Source organism: Psittacula echo (assembly GCF_963264785.1).
Source record: "Psittacula echo genome assembly, chromosome: 2".
Classification (NCBI taxonomy): Eukaryota; Metazoa; Chordata; class Aves; order Psittaciformes; family Psittacidae; genus Psittacula; species Psittacula echo.
Window position 1 is genome coordinate 100,496,132 of NC_137737.1, and position 23,857 is coordinate 100,519,988.

The 23,857-nt window shown below is 36.3% G+C and overlaps 1 protein-coding gene across 3 annotated transcripts in view; it reads left to right on the top strand.

Annotated features, from left to right (window-relative positions):
• NETO1 (neuropilin and tolloid like 1) overlaps positions 1–16,265 on the top strand; it is a gene marked incomplete at both ends in the record, with an annotated part of 68,255 nt that extends 51,990 nt beyond the window's left edge. For 2 of the 3 annotated variants that reach the window (XM_080610226.1, XM_080610227.1), the window contains 3 exons: positions 10,888–11,001; positions 12,980–13,538; positions 15,970–16,265. In XM_080610226.1, coding sequence (XP_080466352.1) covers positions 10,888–11,001; positions 12,980–13,538; positions 15,970–16,054 — 758 coding nt within the window. Of the gene's footprint in view, positions 1–10,887; positions 11,002–12,979; positions 13,539–14,684; positions 14,746–15,969 lie in introns of those variants that run through there. The other variant, XM_080610228.1, reaches the window with a different exon arrangement.
• Between the last annotated feature and the right edge of the window lie 7,592 nt (positions 16,266–23,857).

The following is a 23,857-nucleotide window of genomic DNA, read 5'->3' on the forward strand; positions in this document are numbered from 1 at the left end:
CATAATGCATATCTGGTCCCTTGAGGAAGAAGTATACTCATTGATTTTCACATGCTGATTCATGTTTATTTTTAATGCATTTTTTGGCTTGTGCATCACATGTCTGACACAAAGATTTCTGTGCGGCTGTCAGTGGTTGGAATGAAGCGCAACCCTACCAAACATATTCTTCATCTGTATTCTGTGTTTGTATACCCTGCAATAAGGCAATGAGACTGTTGAGAACAGCCTCTGTAATTCCTTAATTATGGTTCTGATTAGAAATTTCTGACAGTCTACATGCCTGAAACTGCATACGCCACTGTACTTTCACACTGCAGCTTTAAGGTGGATTACATTTTTCTTGTCTGTAAATCAGTCCGGGGTTTAAAAGATACTGAGAACCCTCAGCTGAGATGATACTGCCCTTTTCTCATTTCTGCAACTGGAGATGTCTTGAATATTCAAGATCTGATTCATTTTTTCACAAGGCATTCTGATCTGTTACCTTAGAAACAACTGCATAGACACTGGAGGTTCACAGCATTTAAAGAACCGGGGAGTGAAACACTGTGATGATTAACTTGAAATGAAGGTTTGAATAAGTGTGTGTTTGCAAGGCTTTCATATTTTAAGTGAAGTAAGGAAAATGTTTTTTTTTCTTTTTCTCTTATAATATTCCTAATATGTTTACCTGACATCCTACATCTTATGAGCCACTTCATTCTTGTAAACAGACTCCAGTTCTAATAAACTAACTTCATCGTATTCTTACTGGGAAGTTGAAAATATTAACATGATGTTTTTTCCGTAAATTTATTCTGGTCAGTCATTGCACACTAAAAGCTGAAAAATTTATTCAGGGTTAAAATGTGCTCTGAGATACATATACATAGCCTGCTCATAAATAGTAGAAGAAACTGCATCTGTGGTTTTAATGCTGGAAGCTGACTTTAACGATTTAAAGGTGATGCAGACTGTACTTTCTGTGCCATGCCAGTTGTCTGTAAGTGCTGCCCTATGCTGCAGACTGGTGCTGGCTGTCAGGAGTCAGCTAGAGCAGATGCTGGTATATGCACTGCAAAACACATCTTGTAGCATGTAAACTGCAATGCCCTTCAGCAGTGTGTGGGAATAATTAGATCATCTGCATGGAAGAGAAGGAACGTCAGACCTCATTCAGGGAGATGTGCATCAGGGAACAGACACCTGTGTCTCTACTCAGGGACAAAGAAGAGGAAAAAAGCTATTTTATTCACCTAGAGATGAGAAAGAAAAAAAAGATAGAAGATGACATTTATGTTGTGGTTGTGTGCGTGGGAAAGAGTGACGAAGTAAATTCCTGTATTTCCTGTTGCTGTGGGACTGCCCATGAGGTGGTGTGATCTGTAGCTCCCCAAGTCCCTGTCCTTAGTGTGGAGTTGTCAAGACACTGAGCTCCCTTATGCAAGGCACTGTGCATTGGCAATGGGTTTTTTTGTGGAGACAGGCTACTTAGCCTGAGGAATGCTTGCTTTCTGTGTGAGTCTGTTGAGTATTAATTCTTGCTAAAGAGCCATTTTCTTGGGGACTTGACAGCTATGCAGAAAAGAGTTCTCTTATATGATTATTTTCATAGAGTTTGATTTGTGTATTCCAATTACATTTGAAATAAATATGTGGGGGTGGGGGTGGTGGTGGGGAGCATCTAAAACGTGGTCTTACAAGTTTCCAAATCTCTAGCAGTGATGTTCTGCAGAGCAGCAGTGCAATAAATATGTCTGAAGGAAAAGCATATAATGCAGGAAGTTAAATTTTCTATGCCAGAAAATCAGTAATGATTCTCACATCATCAAAATAGTAGTAGATCTCTAAGTAATGCTTAATAACCATAATAAAAGCCTAATAATTCTTAATAGCTGATAATTTAAAAATGATGATCTGATGATTTGCTATTCAGCATTATAAGGTATTCCAAGTATCATTTTGGGGTTTGTCTGCTGGTGTCTTTACCTTTATAGTCTTTAACATATCTTCTAAAGTGTACATATCTAATAATTCTTTTTGTGTATGGTACTGTCTACAATAGATTTTAAATTTCCAAGAAATTAATTTAAGAATCAGAAAAAGGAATGCAAGAAATCTGGTATCATCAAAAGGTGTCTCTTTATCTGGTAAGAAGACTTGAAAAATATGGCTTTGTTTTTTCATCCACCGAGTAACTGTTCGTTTCATTTTCCATGACTATGAGGGTAGTCGCCAGCCTGATTAATGACAGACACTCTACACCTACAGCTTCTTCAAGGAGCTGCTGCTGAGCAGACACACCTACACTTTAACCTAAAAGCAGATTTGTAGAACCAGGGCATATACGATAAGAGAAAAATCCCTCTGTATGCACAGCAGGCACGATGTTCGTTCTCTTGCTTCTCACTGCTGTTTGGTTGCACTGCTTCCTCCTCTGTCCATAGCCCTGTATCACAAATCCCAGATGAGAAAAATGTAATTCCTTGTTCTATTCTGTTTCCCCTTTGAGCTTTAAGCCTGTTTTTAAAGCCCTGTCATATGTGGCTTTCCTAACAGAGCACATATTCTATCATTTTGGTTTTCTTTTTATTAACAAAACTGATATTTGGATAGAAATCTAGGGCCATGTTTAGAAGAGTAGTGCACAGTTTTACTGAGAAACAGTACTCACGTCCTTGTTTACAGCCATAATCCTGAAGATGATCGTCCAAGCATGGTCAATTCTCTAATGTGGAAAGGCACTGCAGGCATGCAGTATTAATGACTGTGTTTATTGTGGCAATGCAAAAGAAACTACTGAAGTAGGGAACAGCAAAGTGATAAGTGCAACACAAGTGAAGAGATGGTTTCTCTTTGCACTGCCTTTAGGAGTGTAAATAGATTGCAGGTTTGATGGTTTTGTTCCCTGCTTCTACAGTAATATATAAAAAAGAAACTACTGGGATTGCCACCTTAGTGGTACACACTCACCTGTGATTTTCTTCTCTGTGCTGTTTGCAGCTCTCTCTAGCGAATATCTATCTCTTCACCAGCTAAGCATCTCAATAGCTCTCTGACCCTGAACAAAATAACTGTTTGTATAAACTGAACACAGACTGGAGCTCTGAGTGTATGCTCCTGAGCTGCCATTCTTTGTTGAGTTTGTATCTCAAAAAAAAAAAGCAATCATGAAATCACATATGTTTTTTTAAAGACTAGATTATCAATATGTATCTGGCATTAACTATCCATAAAAGTTACATTTATCTTGAACAGAGCTGCCTGAAGGTGACTGAGAAGAAAAATTCAATATTAAACACTTCTCAAGTTTCTAATAGCTGTATTTTAATATGTTGGTTTTTGGGTTTTTGGTTTGGTTTTTTTTTCATTAGTGGCAAATGATAATAGAAGTAATTTTACTTTAGGTAAAATACTTGTGATGTACAGTACTAAAACCATTTTGATAATTTAATAATTTTCACAAAGTAAGTGAAACAGTCTCTCAGCCTGAGTGGTGGACTGCTCTTTGGAAAGGCTGAAAGAAAACTTCTGTTTCAAGGATGATTCAAGAAACATCTGAAGAATTTGTCTTTTTCTCATTAAAGAAAGAAAACTCTATATTTCAGCAATGAAGAGTGCAAAAATCCAAATTATCTCTACCTAAAGAATTTATGTGCAGAGCATAATGCAATGAGCAATCCTGAGTACGTGAAGAGTAGGTGTGAAATGTCTGAGTTCAGTGTAAAATATTTCTCTAACCATTGTTCAGATTTCAGAAACTTCCCCTTCAGCCTCAGGAGAAAGCAAGACCTTTCGAAAATGTTATGACAAGAAGAGAAGGGGGACAGGGAAAGACAGAAGCCTAAAAATAGCAAGTAAGGTAGTGCATTCATTTAAGATTAGGAGTCCTGACTGAAATCCTTGTCTTGAAACAGACTCAAAGGGTAAATCCACACTGTTCAATGAAGCATGACATAGACACCGAAGCTAGCTTGCTCAGGAAAGGAAAGGAGTTGCACTTAACTCTGCACAGTGCTGTGAAACAGTGTAAATACACTGAGAAAAACACTGCACTCAAGTGGAACTGCCAGACTTCACATCAGGTCCATAACAAGTTAGCTTTTAGCTTCATCTTGTAAAAATATTTTGACCTGGCTGTGTTTGCATTTATAAAAGCATAAAATTTGCCCCTAGAAATGATGCTCAACACACAGAGATAATGTGTTTTGTTATTAATGTCATAACATCACAATAGTATAACACTCAGAATATTTAATTGCTATAGTTCTTTATATAAATTGGCATTCTATTGTATAACTGTGCATGCATTACTTGTGAATATTTATTTTATTGTTTCAGTGAAAGCAGTCATTTTTTTAAAAATATATAAAATATGACTGCTTTTATTTCATGTTACTTTGTAAACATAACATGTGGAAGAACTATTAATGCTCTTTATGTTTTTCTTCCTTAGGGCTACTCAGGATTAAAAGAACTTATGATCATTTTGCATTAATAAATGAAAAAGTTTAGATTATTGGCTCCATATGCATTCCCAAAACCTTCCAAAAGCAAGAAAATACAGACAACTCCATTGCCTCAATTTTTATGAATTTTGAAAGCAGTTACCTTCAAATACTGAGCTCAGGCTTTTTTTTAATACTGTGATGGTAACCTTCTTGAAAGACAATCATTATAACAATCTCCTAACTTGTATTGGAAAAAAAAATATGTTAACATGCCAGGTAACAGAAATAGGGTTGCTATTATTGCAGGATTTTTAAAGTATAGGTTTCCTAAACCTGAAGAAGATTCTGGGATATCATGTCTATTCCTGTTAACTCACAAAATACTTTGCTTGTATATCTTCTAGGTTAAGTGCACCACCTTGTGTTCAGTATAAATAATTGTTGCAAAGCAGATGATGTTACATTATAATTATTTCAATAACTATAAAATCTTTTTATATGTTACAATACAAGATATCCCTACACGTCACACAGATTCTTAAAAAAAATATTAACATTAGAAATAATGTAGAATGAAAGTGCTTGAAGGTTTTTTCCTTTATTTATATTATTTATATAAAATATAATTTTGCATAAAAATAATTATTGGTTCAAATCCAAACCGGATTTAATAACTAGTTTAAACTATAGTGTTTTCATGAAATAAAAATAAAATAAAAAAAAAGACTCAAAGTTATTAAAATACATCAGGTTGAATTATATGTGTAGTTATAATTCACTCACTGGTGTTATTATGAATTGTTCATTGTGCTGAATATGCTATCTCACTTATTTCTAGGCCAGTATCTTGGCAGAGCTTGACTCAAGGCAGCTTTAGGATACAGGAGAAATAACATAACTGTGTGTTCCCGGCTGTTACTTTTAATCTAATTACGAAGCCATCTTTTCAGAAAGTCATAGAAGGGTTGAGGTTGGAATGGGCTACAGTCCGTCTAGTCCAATCCTCCTGCTTAAAGCAGTCAGCTACAGCAAGTTGCTTAAGGCTGGCTGTACCCAGTTGGGTTTTGAATTATCTTCAGTGATGGAGTCTCCACAACCTTTTTGGGAAACCAGCTCCAGCACAGTCTTTGACCAGTCTCCAAAAGGTTTTTGCATTTAAGGGGAATTTCCTGTATTTCATTCAATGCTAATTGCTTCTTGTCATGTCACTGGGCACTGCTGAGAAGAGCCTGGCTCTGTCTTCTTTATTCCCTCCCATCAGGTATTTGTACATGTTGATCAGATCTGCCTGAGGCTTCTCCAGGCTGAAAAGTCACAGCTCTCTTAGCCTCAACTTGTACGCCAGATGAACCAAGCCTTTGATGGCTTTTGTGGCCTTAGCTGGAGGTAATCCAGTACATCCATACCTCTCGTGTGCCCAAGAGACCATAACTATGTACACACTCACTGCAGAGTAGCCTTGCCAGTACAGAGAAGAGGAGAAGGCTCATATTTCTCAGCCTGCTGCCTGTGCTCTTTCTAATGCAGCCCAGGATACTGGTGGTCTTCTTTGCCCATCTATACAGGCACCCAACCACTTTGTCTATCAACCAGTCCTCCCAGTTTTGCACTGCCTGGAACTTGTGGGTTGAAATCTTTTAAGTAGAGAAACACAACATTCATTGTTATCCCCACATTCACCAAGCGAGTCGTGGCAGTCATGTCAAGCATGATTTCCTTTTCATAAGATCATACAGACAAAATTCTTGTTCTTCATGTGTGTGGAAATGGTTTTCAGGATTATTTGCTTTGTCACCTTCCCAGGGATCAAGTTGAGGCTGACTGATTGAATGCTCTCAGCATTCTCCTTGCTTTTCTCAGAGATGGGGGGACATTTCCTTTCTTCCGGTCCTCAGAAATCTCCCCCAATTACCATGATCTTTCAGAGACAATCAAGAGTGATTTCACAATTACATTAGGCAACTACTGGGGTATTGCATTAGAGCCCATGGGCTCATGTCTGTCCAGTTTGTTTAAATATTCCCTAACCTGGTCCTCTTCCTTGCTCCAGGCTCTCTCCCTCATCTCAGAAAAGGCATTCAGTACCTCAGTCTTTTCCATGTCATTTGTCACCAGGTCCCTTGCCCTATTTATCATCACATTTACATTTACCCCATCTTGCTTTAGCAGCTGACATACCCATAGAAGTCCTTTTTGCTGCCCTCTACAGCCCTGCTGCTATCCCTTTTATGTGTCCTTTTTTATGTCTGAGCGTAGTCAGGAGCTCACTGTTCATTTGCAGGCTAACTGCCACCTTCACTTGATTTTCTGCTACTCCAGGTAGTCAACTATTGAGATTGGAGGAGGTGATCTTACAGAGTCAACAAACTCTCCAGGAATCCCTATCTTTCCAGAACCACCTCCCATGGCATTCATCCAAGCAGACCCCTCAACAGTGAATTTTTTCCTTCCCACGGATGAGAGTCATGACCCTGCGTTTTGCCTTATTCCCTCTTCGCAGCAACTTACACTCCACCATCTCATGATCACTGCAGCAGGGCTGCACCTGACATTCACATCCCTGACTGATTCTTCCTTGTTTATAGAAGTATGATGCCTAGCAGAACTCCCCTTATCAGCCTGATGAGCTGTGTCAGGAAGTTATAATCAATGAACTCTGGAAACCTCCTGGATTTATTGTGCCCTGCTGTATTGTCTTCCACATATATCAAGGGGTTAAAATTCCCCATAAAGACCAGGACCTGCAAATATAAGGCTTCTTCTAGATCTCTGAAGAAGGCGTCATCTACTTCTCATCCCTGATCGGGTAGCTCTTAGTAGACAGACACCAACTACAGTATTGGTGGCTGTGGGCCAACACTGGACTGCCTACTAATCCTGAACCAAAAACTCTCACTTGGATCCTTGCTCAACTCAAGGTATAGCTCTGTGAATTCCTGCTGCTGTCTCATATAAAGGGCATTATACAGTTGTGGGGAAGACCACTGATTGATAGAGTAGGGGTTTTGCTGAATGGAGAGGCTTGTGTTGCTTTATTTAGTTGAAGCTAAGGATAGCAGTAGCTTCTTTTTGTGAAAACATCCATAACCTTTCTTCAGATTTAAGTGTTTACACACTGAGGCATTGCCATGAATGATGTTCAAGACTTAGGTTAAGCCATCTAGTGTTGCTGCCACATGCTTTGCCTGCTTGATTCCATTCTCATCCTGTGTTCTGTAACAGCTTCAGGAAAGCATCAGGACCAGATTGATCTTGCTGTAAAAGAATCCTGTTTACTACCAGTTCATGTATCTTTTTGCTATTACTAGAATGTCCTTGGTGCAGCATCCCAAGACCCCTCTGTTCTGCCTCTTCAAGGGCAAACCCCTTAATTCCTCCAGCATACTATGGGACTGACAAGGTTCAGCTTCCCTTGATGCTTTCATTCATTCCAACAGAAAGCCTTCATTAGAGTGTGGAGAATATATTGATTTTTTTTGTCCAGCTTAATCACTCCAAGTTCAACACACCATAGAGAGGACCTGACTATACTGATTTTGTAATCATGAACAAAAAAAGGGAATTTTTTGTCATTAGGTTTAGGAATCTTCAATTTGGATTTTTCTCATGCTAACTATGTTGCACTTAATCTGAAATTGCTCTGCTTCACTATTAATCTAGTTTTGACATTTATTCACATACCATCTCTTTCCTCCAGAGTTCAACAGCACAATTTAGAGGAACTGAATTTTTTTTTCTTTTTTCTTCTTTTCTCTTGTCTTTCATTCCCAGATCTCCCTGCCATCAGTTTGCATAATTATCCCTTCTTAAATCTGCTCTTATTTTTCTCTCTAATTTCTGAAACATTTCCTAATATTTTTCATTCTATATAAAATCTCATCATTCCTTTCTGTACAGAATGTCTTGAGTGTTGTGTATGTCTGCTGTGCAGTTTTCTCTTTCTTTCTCTTCCTTTCAGTTCCTTTACTACTTTCCTCTGGTTCTCCTTTCCTACTTACCACCACCATGCTTCTAAATTCCTGTATTTCACCCTTGCACAGCTGTCCTTCTTTCCCTTAAATTGCTGTCTATGCTTCTGGGAGTTGTTTTTCCACTATTAATTCTTTTGTTGTTGTTGTTGTTACATTCAGGATTAAATCAGATTTTAAAGCAGCAAGAGCATGTCATAGACATCTAGGAGGTTCTACCTGCTCAGATACAATACTCTTGTCTTCAGCACTTCACTTCTAAGGCCTTTCTTGCCACTCTGCATGTTTTTTGGTGTTTTGGTGTTTATTTGGTTTTTTTCTTTATCAAAATAATTCATATAACATAAAGTTTCCTAATCCTGTTTCTTTTTTTTCGTTCCCTTGTCACTCCTTATGCTTTCTCCATTTGCCATGTAGGTCTTCCTTTCTTGTATACTTCTTACTTACTAACGTGCAACTTGAATGAGTAGCTACATAGGTCTTCTTTGGTTTCCCCTTCATAAATTCTCTCTCTCTCCATTTCACTTTTTTGCTTAGAGCAGGCAGTGTGATCCTGTCTGTCTGTTGGAAAGAACTAGTTCCCAAAAGATCTTTGCCTTGCCTGGAAGCAGGGACTGCAACTACATTGCAAAAGGATAATAGTGCCTCTGCTAGGTTCCTTATATGATGTGTCACATCATGATGTGACAAAGTATCTTCCAAGCTCAGCCTTCACTGTCCCCAAATGAGAAGAACAGAAATATAAGCACTTACCCAAAGCACGCTCCTTGCTAATACACCTGTATCATAGAATCATAGAATACCAGGTTGGAAGGGACCTCAAGAATCATCTGGTGCAACCTTTCTAGGCAAAGCATGACCAAGACTAGATGTCCCAGCACACTGTACAGCTGAATCGTAAAAGTGTCCAGTGCTGGGGAATCCACAAATACATGCTCTTCTGTTCTTTCTGTCCAGTTTAAAGTAAAATCCTTCCTGTAACAAACTTAACACCCGACCAGGGTCACTTCAGCCTAGGGGATGGTATACTAAATTTTTTCAAAAATTGAACCAAGGGCCGAACCAGTCTGGCTCATCATTTTTCTGCATTGGCCAAAAGATACAGTATATGTATATGGTTGTATCTGAGCAGATAGTTGAGTGTTTGGGAGCGTGTACAAGTTTTGATGTCATTTACTATTTGTTTAACAGACCATAACTGCTATAAAGAAGACATTATAGTCAGTTATGGATATCTGAACTTAAGCACTTATTGAAAAGTGGATTTCTTGACATGATATATAGAGTCATTAAGTTCTACAGTATAAATCCTCTGTACAGCCCTTAGTTGGCAAACCACTGAAGCAGTCATCTGCTCTGAGCCAGCTTCTGCAGTATGCATATATGTTGTCATAGGAACTGCTTTTAAAGTTGCAGAGGAGAAAAATTGCCATGAAGCATCAAATTCTAAGTATCAACAATATGAGTATCTCCTTTCTGATTACTTATGGGTCTTATGCTATTTTTTAACCTTCCTTTAAAAATAATTGTAATAATGCTTGTGGGTTTTTTGACTTTAAAAAGAATACATAAACAGTTCATTTTTCCAGATTTAACACTTATAAAATTTGTGGTTCTTTTTCTAAATGGAGGAATACCTTCTGGGTTGGTTTTAATAAAATAAGTATAAGGAGTAATTTAACTTTACTCTGTTTGATAATTTTGGAGTACATCTTTACAATGCTAACACAAATCTCCCAAAACTTGAGTAAGTAGCACAGTTCCTTCTGATGTGTACAATTCCTCCTGATAGCTTCCAAGCTGCTTCTTCACAGTAATATTAAATGGACACCAGTAAAGCCATCATCCTGCAGTTTTAATCTGTATAATTCTCCTAGACCTAGATTCTCCTAGGCTTCAGGGATGCAGAGGACTGTTGCTTTTTTCCAATCTTCAAGTTTGTGCTCAAAAGGGTACTTTTTAAACTGTAGTCTTTCTATGACCAAAATGATTTAAAAATAAATTTATTTTCTCTGTGTATAAATGTCCAGGCACAGTTGGTATGAGGACTAAGTACGTGTCTTCTTTGAGTCACAAATTTTCATATAAAACTGGAGTTTTAGCAACAAACTTCAATACAGATTATTTCTCATATACTAGGTATGGCTGGAATAGAGTTAATTTTGTTTTGTATCTGTGGCTAAAACTGTTGGTAACACATCAGTGACTCCATAACAATGTACAGGGGGCCAACCTACTACAGCCATGAGAGTCAGACTATAGGAAAGTCCATCTGTTTCAGAACTGAAAATCTTTTGCCACAGAACAATAATTAGTGTGTGACATGCGTGCTCTCAGTGCTGTTTGTCAAGTATTGAATAAGCTCAAGAAACCTGTGTTGTATAGCTTTTTTCTATCACAGATTGCATGATCACTCCTAGATGTGTTTGCCACAGAGAGCTGAATGATTTACTGCTTAATATCAGCTTTTTCTTTCTTGTTTTTAGCCCCTTGTGAAGCCAACACATTTTTTTGCCACAGTAATATGTGTATTAATAATACATTGGTCTGCAACGGACTCCAGAATTGTGTGTATCCTTGGGATGAAAACCACTGCAAAGGTAATGTGCAGAACTGGAAATATCAAGTCATTTTGCCTGCATGGGATACAGCATATTATCCTTAGCTTCTTGTTAAGTATGTGCCAGATGGGTCAAAGCTCAGGAAGAACAGTTTAGGGAGAGCATACGTCAAGCAATTAAGAAAATGAAGAGAGGTAAAATTATGGATGGGTTTTTCTTTTAGTGTCTGCATTTGTTTTGCTTGGTGTTTTGTGTTGGTTTTGCTCTCCTGGCTGGTTATGTCCTTCTGGAAAGCTTTCTGATCACCTGGTCTCTGTTTCCCATACGCTCTAAAATGTAATTAGAATTCATATTTTGGTTTGTTTGTCATAGTTCCCTTTTTAGTGGAGTAACATACGGGTAGCAGGTGTCTTCTAGTTACATTCCATGCCCATAACAACCCAGGTGGGCTAAAAAGCCAAGGTGAAGCGTAATTAACACTAAGAAAGCAACCAAATCTATCTACAATCAAGAGAAATTGAAGAGCAAGGAATAAACACATGAAATCAAGCATAATATTTCTTTCATAGGTGGGGGCTGATGTTCCTAACCAGGTGCTGAGAATGGTTTCTAAATATTGCTCTGTGTTTCTGGGGAAAAAAAAAAAAATCAGCGTCTGTGTTGTCTTCAGGGAAAAGAGCTTAACTATCTGACATTGAAAGCTAGGGAGATAGTTCACTTCCCTCCCACCCTGCCCTCCCTCTGTGGCAGATTTGTTCCTGGAAACATGGGATATGCCAAATTTAGGAACCAATCAAGGAAAAAAATTCAGAATGAGGTGGATTAGCAGTCAGCCCATAAGCCTGTAAAATCCTGACAAGCAGTGTGATAGGGTAAAACACAAATGAAATCGTACTTCAGAAGAACACAGTAAAACTGTGGCATGGCATGGCATAATATTCTTTAAAGAAACTAAACATATGAATGAGAAATAATTATCTGTTCTTTATTTATTCAGCACAGAGGAAAACAGAAAACCTTCCCCACTCTTTAATTTGTCAAGTACCTTTCTATTGGGCCTTGTGAGCTTACCCTCTTTTACTTTCTGACTGATTCCAACAAAAAAGTTGCTTGTTGCTGTGTTGCTTTTTCTAATTCTGCTACTTCCTAGAGCCTGTGTCAGTCAGAGAAACCCCAGGTGACTCTACAAAAACAGGCAATGGGGAGTACTGAAAAGTTAATTTTTGTTATCTAGGAGATTATGAAGAGATGGATGTTATTGCTTTGGTCCCAATAACTTTAATTTCAAAGGCTTTTTATTAAGCCCTTTGATACACTTTAAATTGTCAAGAAAAATTACACTAAACTGGGTGTTGCAACCTAATCACAGTTGTTCAGTCTTGCTATGCCTGTGGGAGACTTATGTGAATGCTTTTTGACATGCAGCAGTTCTACAAGGCTCAGTCACCGTCTCGTGTCTGCAGCCATATGAAAGCAAATCACAGAGAAATACTGTGGCGCCACTTCGGACGCCACAAAGAACTGTCGTGGTTTAAGCCCAGCCAGTAACTCAGAAGCATGCAGCCGTTTGCTCAGTCTCCCCTCTTCTTTCTCCCCCTGCTCCCAGAGGGATGGGGAGGAGAATCGAAAGAATGTAAGTCTCACGGGTTAAGCTAAGAACAGTCCAGTAACTAAGATATAACACAAAACCACTGCTGCTACCACCAATAATAATAATGATAAGGGAAATAACAAGGGAAGAGAATACAACTGCTTACCGCCCGCCAACTGATACCCAGCCTGACACAAGCAGCGATCTACCCCTTCCAGGTAACTGCCCCCAGTTTATATACTGGGCATGACATACTGTGGTATGGAATACCCCTTTGGCTAGTTTGGGTCAGGTGTCCTGTCTCTATTTCCTCACAGTTTCTTATACCCCTCCTCACTGGCAGAGCATGGGACTCAGAAAGTCCTCAAGTGTCTCAAACTGCAATTAATGCAGTGCCTTTTTTTTTTTTTTCCTTCTGTCACACAGAAAAAAGAAAAGCTAACCTGTTGGACCAACTTACAAATACCAGTGGGACTATAATTGGAGTGACTTCTTGCATTGTGATCATCCTTATTGTTATCTCTGTTATAGTACAGATCAAGCAGCCTCGTAAAAAATTTGTCCAAAGGAAAACAGACTTTGATCAAACAGTGTTTCAAGAGGTATTTGAGCCTCCTCATTATGAGTTATGCACCCTCAGAGGGACAGGGCCTACAGCTGACCTTGCTGATGTTGCAGATGACTTTGAAAATTATCATAAACTGCGGAGATCCTCTTCAAAATGTATTCATGACCATCACTGTGGATCACAAGTGTCTAGCATTAAGGGCAGCCGTAGTAACCTCAGCACAAGAGATGCTTCTGTTTTGACAGAAATACAACCCCAGCCTGTAAAACCACTCATTCAACCCATGAACAGGAGAAATATCCTTGTCATGAAGCATAGCTACTCACAAGATGCTGCAGATGCGTGCGAGATAGACGAAATTGAAGAGGTACCAACCACAAGTCACAGGCTGTCCAGACATGATAAAGCTGTTCAGCGGTCAGTATCAATAGATTTTTGATGAAGACTATTGTGTAAGGACTTGATTGCCCAAACATATTCACTCTTTATTCATTAAAGACATATTTCTTCTTTATTTATTGTTTAAATTTCTGTTTCCTGGTAGCACATACCATTATATTATCTCTCCCTGTCTCTCTCATCTCTGTTCCTGTATCTCAGTTTTACATTTCTACTTTATATTTTTCTTCTTCTTTCATCATTTTACACATACTCACATGCATACATACAGAAGTCAACAGAGAACAGGTATAATTTTTAAAAACCAAAGATTCTGTGTGAATCTCATTTTTAGAAGAGCCACATACACGTGGTTTCCTTTTAACTGAGGTGGCCTTGAGTATCATCCACTGTCGGTCTGATATCTCTAAATCAATACATGAATAAATAAAAACATACATATATTCATTTTGATGCATGGCCAGTAATGAGAAACATAATTCTGGGGTAAGGAAATACCTTTTCACATGAAACATTATTTTTCATGTAATGAATTTCAATATTTCCAAACTTTACTGTAGCTGTTCCATTCTTAATCACAGTGTCTTTGTTTGTCATAGTAACATATATATAGATAGACTAGAACATGAGACAACATAGTGAATAAAGAAAACTCATATATTTATGCATAAGAATGTAATATAAAAGGAATCTTTGTAATCAATAAAAAAATTGTCAAATATTTGACAAATTAAAAAAAAGTCAAGCATAATATTTTTAACAAAAGAACTATTTCTACTGTATATTGCACTTTTAGAGACTGTAAATATGAATGATTAAAAGTTTACAAGTACAAGAAAAAGAAAAGCAGATGAAAAAGCATTTATGAGCAATTTATTTCAAAAAACCCCACCCACAGAAACTTTTTATTTATATTTGTATTTTTCATAAAAGCATTATTTATGCAGTTCTTGTTACTGTTTACATGCCCTCCATATTTTATTTACACATTAATGCATTTCTGTCTCTTAAAAAAAAAAGTTATTTTAATCTAATTGCATGCCAATGTAAATTGTTCCATTAATATTGATTAGATTATCAAGTTGTACTGTTAAGTATCTATATGTATATTTTTTTTTCTATGCAAACATTATTATTTTGAATGAAATAGCCATAACATTCCAGGTTCTGCCTCATTGGGTCTCTAAGCAAACATGAGTCTGAGTACAACACAACTAGGGTCTAAGAGACAATACTGAGGTAAGTAAACATAACCTTTACAACAACTGAACAATTTGTTGCTTTCCATTGCATTTGTTACATTACTAAAATGCATGTTCTCAAATTACATGTCACCTTGTTTGGAGAGAGCCATGTTTGAATAGTGAGAAAACTGAAAGACAGATGACCACTTTAACATTGTAAACAAAGCAAAATCTGTTAATTCCTTATTCTTGAAAGCATTATAGTCATCCCCTAGCTAAACATAATCTTCATTCCAAACACTTTATAAATACAGATGCTTTGCATGGTTATGGTGTTTCGTGTTTTTTTTTTTATTTATGAAAATATAATTTAGAGTCCCAGCATATGAAATAGCATGTAAAACCTGGTAATCTAACCCAAGACAGGAAGGTATGGAACTATCTATTTTCAGTTCTTGTTATTAATCCAACCTGTTGAGGTGTCAGGGGAAGGGTATGTGGTAGTACTGAGAAATTTAGATATTCTGCAGCATTAATGTTAATGTTTGCAAATTAAACTTCCTTTTTTGAGTCTTTTTCTAGTTGTTTGGTTTTTTTTTTTATAAGTTGTTATCAACACTTAATAATCTCAGATGTTTATAATGGAGTTATAGATAGCTGCTAGTTTGTCACTTTATATATGTATATGTGTATATATGTATATAAACTTAGATATGTAGGTATACATGTTTATATGTATATATTTATACAGAAATTTTACTAGGAAAGAATCTGTTACTGTTTTTACTGCTTCTAGATTAGGTAAATATTTTTTCTGTATTTTTCCTCACAGGGAGAACATATTTTAACTTTATTTTGCTTTCAAACAACTATTCATGCAGTCTTTCAAATTCTGAATGGAAAAATCTACAGTGAATTATTTAAGTTTCTGAGAGTGGACATGTTCATTTCATTGCCTTTGTCCAACCCAAGAAGTACAGACATATCCCACTTCACTAGCAAGATATTCCCATTGCACAATAATATATTATTTTCTAATTGGGCTGCTGGCCACCAAGTGCTCCTTAGTTTTTAAATATATTCGGAGATTTGCTGCAAGCCTGAAGAAGAAATTAGCTCCTGAGATCTGTCCTGTCCTTTTTTTTTTTTTTTTTTCAGTTTTATTTGATATGTTTTATGTCTGTTGTTTACTTGTATATTGAGTGATATGTAGGAGAAGATTTTCATTGAACTTTTGTTATATGTACGTTGTTTTCATTATATAGACTGCTTGGGAATAGTGCGCTCCTGGGTGATTTTGAACATGCTACAATGAAATGTGAAACTATCGTCCTTGGAAACACCAGCTAGAGGTTTTATGGACTCTCTGACCAGCTATTCTCATATCATGACTAAATTCAGCAAACAGTGTTGAGTAAAATTACTAGAAGGCAATAAGACTTTGGTTATTATGCTTATCAGTCATTTCTATTTTTCTTTTTCTCTCTTCTTTTTGTTGCAAGTTAAATTCCCAATTTCAGGAACAATTTATTGAAATCAGGTATTTAGCTATTCATAATCTCTTCAATAGAAATGTTTGTTGGATAAGCATCTAGCAATATGACTAAATTTGACATTGAGAAAATAATCTGCATGTATGTTTACTGAATATTTGAGTTGGCAAAAAAACCCTTTATTAGATACATTGTAAAAAGCATGCATTCACAATTATTGCTGTTACTGTTCCATTTCTGTGTCATATGCTTGCTACTTGTAACTTTTTATATAAAAATACATAAAACAGTGTATAATAATTTCTTACCTTGAGTTTAATGGCAATGTTTTCTTTTACCAAATATACAAATCTTGTGTAATTCAGAATATTAAGTTCAAAATGTAGCTTCTAGGAACTTGAAACACAGGTACATCAGAGAATCAACTGTCTCTCATCCCTCACTTACTGAAAAGCAAAACACATTTTTTTTTTAATTATTTAAATGAATTCATCATACATAAAGTTGATGATTGCCTAATTTCAGTTAAAAGGTTTCTGGTAACCTTTGTATTCAACTCTGTACTCTTAACTAATTTATTTCCATGGCAATTTGTAGGAGGTTTGCTTCAGTATAGCAGAGATTTTTATCAGTCATACAAATGTTATGGCTGGGCTCCAGTTTTAGTGCGGCAAATATAAAAAATTTCCTTATGCAAGGTAAACTCAAATTCATAATTCATGTTGTAAACATTAGTAACCAACCACAAAATCAAACTTAAGAGGTTACGTTATTAAGGAATTTTTGCAGATTGAAAAGCCACAATTATGTAAAGTTGAAAACCCCCTCATTTAAGAAGTCAATATGCATAAAATCATAGTTTTATTACTGTTTAAAGTGTTATCTTCCAAATTCTGTTTCAAAACAAATCCTGGTTCCTTCTTAAACATATTGGGTCATTCATGGTTGTTAGGTTCTCCTACATAAAAAATTTTCTAGTTTTATTTGAAAAGTAGGAAGAATTCCATGAATCTTCCCAAAGCATAAGTAGCTGAGAAGAGATTGAAAGATTGACACAAAAAATAAGGTGATCTATATCACCTACTTAAATATATGATACATAATTTATGTAATTAAAAATACAGGTAATCTGATTTATACAAAACAATTTCTACAAATGTGATTTATAAATGACATGAGAAGAACAAGGGTTTCAGGTATTTGCCTTCTTTTTTTTTGTATACCATATTTGTAATGTATTTTACATAATTTGATTTTTGCTTGATTGTTTGTTATCACATGTTAGCTGCAAAAAAGCAGTCCTCCCTTGGCTGCAGTCATTGAGAGTCACTGAGTCATCTTTCAATTATATGAATTTTTTAGCATGTATTAGTAGTTCATTTTTCCTTAATCTTTCTAAGACCTCTCTCATGATCCTTTCTTAAGTATATGATTTGCCACATCTGTGCATCCATTATAAAATCAAGGAAGAATGAAGGACTTCCTGAAGGAAATACATAAACATGCACACACATTTATGTATAAGTATTTACTAATGAAGATAGTGTATAAATAAATACATAAGGAGAAATCTAAATATGTGAATTCAGATTTGAATTAATTATATTTGTCAGCAAGGGAAATGCTGAAGCCTTGGATTTTAAAATTGCTATATGTAAGTGCCTAAATCCCACTGAAACACAGAGTTGGTCTAGTCCCTCCTAGAGAAGCACATAATGAAATACAGTGATTTTTCCAGTGAAGTGTTGACCTGTATAAGCAGAGCAGGCCAAAAAAAGTGAGAATGGTAATGCTTACTTGATCTTGGAAACTCCTTTAGAAACAAGTTGTCTAATAGCTAGGTATAACCTTACACAAAGCCACTATGTAAGTGACAAAAGGTGTGTATATTAGGGGAACAGGGTCAAATTATAAATTTTTCTATTAAAAATAAACAAAAATAAATTCAAATACAATTAAAATGTTATAACTGAAATATTTGATTTCAATTAATTTTATTCTGTATATAGTCAGTGTAAATATTAGCCAAGTCCACTATACTGCAAACAGTGAAGATAGATAACTTTTATTGGGTATCATACAATAGCAGAACATCTCAATGTGATCTATAAAACTCAAAATATTAAAATAAAAGGGGTCGTTTCCTAAAGTAAATATTTTGCTTTTCCTATGATTATTTTTTATTATTATACAGCAGCTCTTAAAAACAGAAAGCAGTTCAAGCAAGCTAGTTCAAACAGACAAGGTAGTTTAAGCAACTTCAAGTTTATGCAAGTTCAATTAGCTATAAAGAGAATGCTAAAACCTGGTATTTGACTACATACTGTAAGCGAGGTTTAACCTATTCTATTACACCTTTTTCATTTTATGGGAAGCAAGTTTGGATAATTAACACAGCTACATGTGTTCTGTATAGCAACTTAGCAAATTATTGTGGATTAGCTGAGCTGGTATTCGCTTCATGCATATTGCCTGATGTTTGCCTTAAGCTAAATCTAAGAATGATATTTACTAGATCATTTTGGTTTGACTGGTACAATGTGTGTGTGATGTCTAGCTATGCTGACAGTATGCTTATTTCTTATATATTTTTTAAAGGTAAGTTTTTTTGTTATCACAGTGCATTACCATATTGTTCATAGTTTTTTTTGGGGGGTGTTTTGCTTTTTTGTTTGGTTTGTTTTTTTTGTTTGTTTGAGTTTGTTTTTTTTCCTTTTCCCATGAGTATAGTATTATGTATGTATTTTTCTTTTAGGATGATAGTGTGCACAGCCGCTCCCGAACATTTTTCCTCTGCCCTAGGAAATAAGGACTTTTCAGTTTGTGAAGTCTTTTCTGCACCATCATTTAAAAATCTCAGAAAATTTGTTTTGTAAACCATTCCAGTGTAAACCTTTATTATCCTCTTAATTCTAAAAATCCTCTTGGGGAAAAAAAAAAAAAAAAAGGTCTGAGTAATGTCAGTACCTTTTCCTTCTATTTTTCTCCATTTTTATGATGGAGCCACTCTCCTGAGCCTAGCAATGATGTAACCAGTGGGAAAGAACAGAGAAAGTAGAAATGTTTCCTGCTCAAAAAAAGAAAAAAAAAAGGAAAAAAATAAGGCCAGACAAAGAAAAGAAACAGAGAAACAGAGAAACAGAGAAAAGTATGGTAATTACAAGAAGGAAGGATTGTTGCTCCAACTCACAAATTGCCAGACGCATTTAGGACAGATTTTTTAGCCACAAAATAAAAATGTCCAACTGCCCATGTACAGCTCCAAAAGATACTTGTAATACCTGTGCTTTATAGAGCACTGTCATTCAAATAAGAAGTTGGCCCTTTTGTGTTTTCTTGTCTTCCAGTTTATGTGCAATCTCCCTGCTACCACAAAGATATTCCAGCTGAGGCAGCTGAGGGAGCACAGCTGAAAAACTAAGTGATACAAAGGATGAAATCTGAACCATTCAAAACTCTTTAACACAAAAGGCTATATCTGGTTTAGAAGTCTCTTATCTCCTCTTTCCTGACTCAGTATTTGATGTGAAGACCCAGACTCATGGTCTCATTGCTCTTCTTCATCATTACCTTAGCATCATCTCTCTTTTGTTTTTGAGGATCACTTTACATATTTATCACTGCTGCTTTTCATTTCTGTCACAGTGTATTTAGTTCTGTTCCCTCCAGATTCACGGAAAATGCTGAAATTTTACTAGCTCACTGACCCTGTGTTATCTTTGCATCCACCTGGCTCATTCCCATATATCACTTCAGAGCCATCTTAACCTTACCTTACCTATAAACAGCAATATGAAAACAGGTGATTGCAGCACATCTTAATTATCTTTAATTTATGCAGGACAACAAAAGCTATGAAGATGCATGGGAACGAACCAGAGTATGGGCTTGTTAAGGACACTTGGATTTGTATTTTAATGCCTGTGCTTCATTGTTGTCTGGGCCATCTACCTCTGGGATGGCATGCCTGCTCCTGCTATAATTGTACCTCAATGTGCCAAAAAGAGAACTCACCCCCACTCCTTTTCTTCTACCAGTGAATAGCTGCATCCTTGTCAAGCCAAATTTTATTTCAAGCAGTTTTATTTTTCCTCCTATGCTGTATTTATATTAGTACTTCCCTTCACACAACATAAATCACTCTCCTAGCCTCCTTCACATGCCTAATAAAACACATTTAAGCTGCACAGCCTGGCAAACATCAGCCAGTAGTGTGGCAGAGCTATCAGCAGCAAGGTAAGAACATCATCTAACAGGAGAAGCAGGAGTTGCTGCTTCCCTCCATTTTTTTCCCAGGAAAAGGAGTCGTGCTGATCTGCAATCTCCCAACAAGGTCACTATGGGAAAAAAGGGAAGCTGCCATCCCTTTTAAGCAGCAAACCATACCTAGAAGTAGAAAAACAATCTGAGCAGCCCATGATGAAAAACTAAAACAAGCTTTCTCAGATTTCATTACCAAACAGGCCTGACCAACACCATGCAGCAGCATTTCACCTCTTAATTCTGAGATAAGTGAAGACTGAAGCGCAATACTCATCCCAGAAAGCAGGATACCTTAACTGCAAGTACTGATTCTATTCAGGGCTCTGGAAGGACTTACAGCTGTTTGCATAAATGTAGGCAGACAAGGGCTCACAGGGCCTACAGTGGCAGGCCTGTGCTGCCACATGCAGTGGACAGCTCTGCAATATCTAGTTACTCAGAGCTTTTAAGTTTGCCATTCTTTATTCTGTCCTCAGCTATATCTAAAATGGTGGTTTCATTGGAAAGTGATTACTTGGCATATAATTTAGTTGAATGTGAAAGGCATCCATGGCACTTGCTGCAGATACTGTAAAAATAATAATAATAATGGGGGGGTTGCACAGGTCCTAGATACATGTATCTGGTTAAATGACCCATTCAGCTGCATTGACTTCACCTGTAAATGAAGACACTTTCCATCTGAGATTTCTCTAACTAAACCGAAGGGCATGATTCATGCTCTACTCACATTATCCCTCTAGATCCTGCTTTTTCCTGGGTTGAACAAAAATCTAAACTGGGAAAAATCAGTTTGTTGAAAGCAAATATCTTTCACCATCTTTACTGAAGCACAGAACACAATTTACTTTGGGGAAGAAAAGCTTCAGTCCTCGTTTCTTGCTTAGTGCTTGAAGAGCTTTCAGCATCAGTGAAAATAAAGGTGAGCTGTTCTTTCCCTTGGTTTGACAAATCAATGATTGAATGCTCTGTACTTAACTGACCCATGTAAGTGAGAAAAGGAAATAAAACAATAAAAGAGAATGCCAGAAATCTAAAGTAATCATATTTTTCTGGTGATCAATGCAGCAATAGTATTTTTAAAAGTTAGAAGACCATCAGCAGAATACTTGGTTGCTACACAAACTAAATCCTAACCCCATTTTTGTAACAAATTTTGTATTATCATAAAATTGAGTTCAACTGAGGAATATAAATTATTTTGCATTTGTATACCAGTTTACAATCATAAATCTAACATTTAAAAATCTGTAACAAAGAGCCGATGCGCTTTATTTTGGGACAGACATTTTAAGTATAAATGATTTTGCCAGCCCAAAAGAATTACTCTTTTTTTGTTTGGAGTTGAGTCTCTGCATTTTGAGTTTTCCTTGCCAAATAGAAGAGATTTTTAATTCCTTTCCAACTTTTTCATTCACACATTCTACTGACTGTTTTGGTGTAGAAAACACCCATGGGCTGATTTTGATATTCTGAGTATATCTAGCAGCTCTTTAGCAATGAAACAGTACATTAAAGCTCTGCCAGCAAATTTCTTTGACTGTTATCTAAGTTGCATGACAAAGGTGCAGGACCAGAGATTTGTGCTGTCATTTGAGAGTCACTTTAGTGACATAAAGAAGCTTGCTAACTTTCAGTGTGTTGGTGGAAAGTCTACACCAATTTAGGCATTGAGCATTAGTCAGCTAGTAATAAATTATTAGAAATAATATGAATGTCATCTCCATTTTTTATTATTGCCATCACATTGGTGATTGAAAAAGCATGATATTAATATTGGAAACTCAGTTCATAGCAGAAGGGAGCAAAGATAATGTGACATTACTATTATGTATGCTAGAGTTTTCAGATCTGTGATTCTTCTCCTTAAAATCATCTAGAATTCTTAGTTTTACTCTTCCTCCTCCTTTTGTAATACAAACTTTGTACTCTATATGTCTATTGGATTAACATGTCTTTTGCAATTCAGTAGCTTATCTTGGTGGAGACTCAAAAAAAAAGTATTTGCTGTGATAAGATATACAGCTTTTTTTACAAAAAGCTATCAGATGTCATTAGAGTTTAGCTGAATCACTTAATGTGCTGCTGAAAAATTATTAGATCCAAGATGAGTCAAAAAAAAAAAGAGGAAAGTACTCTGGAAGCTTTGTATGATTTTAGTTCTCTAAGATTTAATTATTCAACTGGCTTTGATCAAAAGAGAAATCTCAACAGGCATGCACTTTTATGGAAATCTCAACAAGAACATAACATTTATGTAGCATAGAGTTTTAAACACACATCTGTTTGGAGTATATAGCGAAAAGAAAGGGAACATTTAGAAACTTTTTAATGGTTTGAGAAAATGAGTGGTTCTTCTATCTCAGAATTAAATACTTTTGGCACAGGCTCCTTTCCATAGAATCTGTGCACCATGATGAAGCAGACATTTAAAAATTAGGTAAAAAATGCAGTCTTTGAGAAGCAACAGAAGTAGATCATGGTAGTGAAAAAGCTTGTAAGTATGGTGTGTGATTCTGAACCTAGTAAATAGTAGCCTGAAATTCTGAAAAACTTAGCATCTCCATCTGATTTCCATACTATAAGGTCTCAAGCTGATACATATGAAAGGGTAATATCCAATGAAGTCACAAGGAAACTTCTTTTCTTATTGAGGCTCCAGTCTAGCTCCTGAATTGGAATCTTGTCATCCAATCTGTGAGGGTGGGTTCACCGTCCCTTATTGCTGATGACACTAAATGGGCTGATTATTCAGAGGCAATGCTATTTGTGACAGATCTGTTGTAAATTTTGCTAGCACTGCAAATCACACCTTCACCTGTGATAGTAGTAACAGGTTAGTGGGTGATGAAGAACTTGGCCTAGTTTAACTATATGTCTGTATTATCTGGATCTATCTCTACACTTCAGGAGTCAAAGTAGATATAATAGGGTAGCTAATTTAATTTAAAATCACTCCGGATTTTCTTTAGCATTCTTGAGACCTGTTCACTGATAAACACCCATGTGAAGTGTTTCTTGTTGAACATGGCTCAAACAACATTTAGCTTGAGCATGAAATTCAGAAATTTTTGTATCTCTCACCACCCCCACCCTGACATTTATGTAATGTTTTAAAGCTCTCCAAACCCTTCAAGAACTGTTATTCCGTTGGGAGCTGACTTTTGTTGGTGGTGAGTACCAGCTGGTTCAGAAGGAAGAAGAAAATCTTTGCATCTGAAGATTGCTAATATATTTTCTCAACGTAAAGAAGAATCTGAATATTATAGCCACATGGATCCTTCTACTGCTAGGGTAGAAACAAAACCTAAAGTTTCAACGAGCTAAGTTTATGCCATAGTTGTATTTTCAGCATGTGAAAACAATCCTTATTATCCTCAGTTTCAAAGTACATACA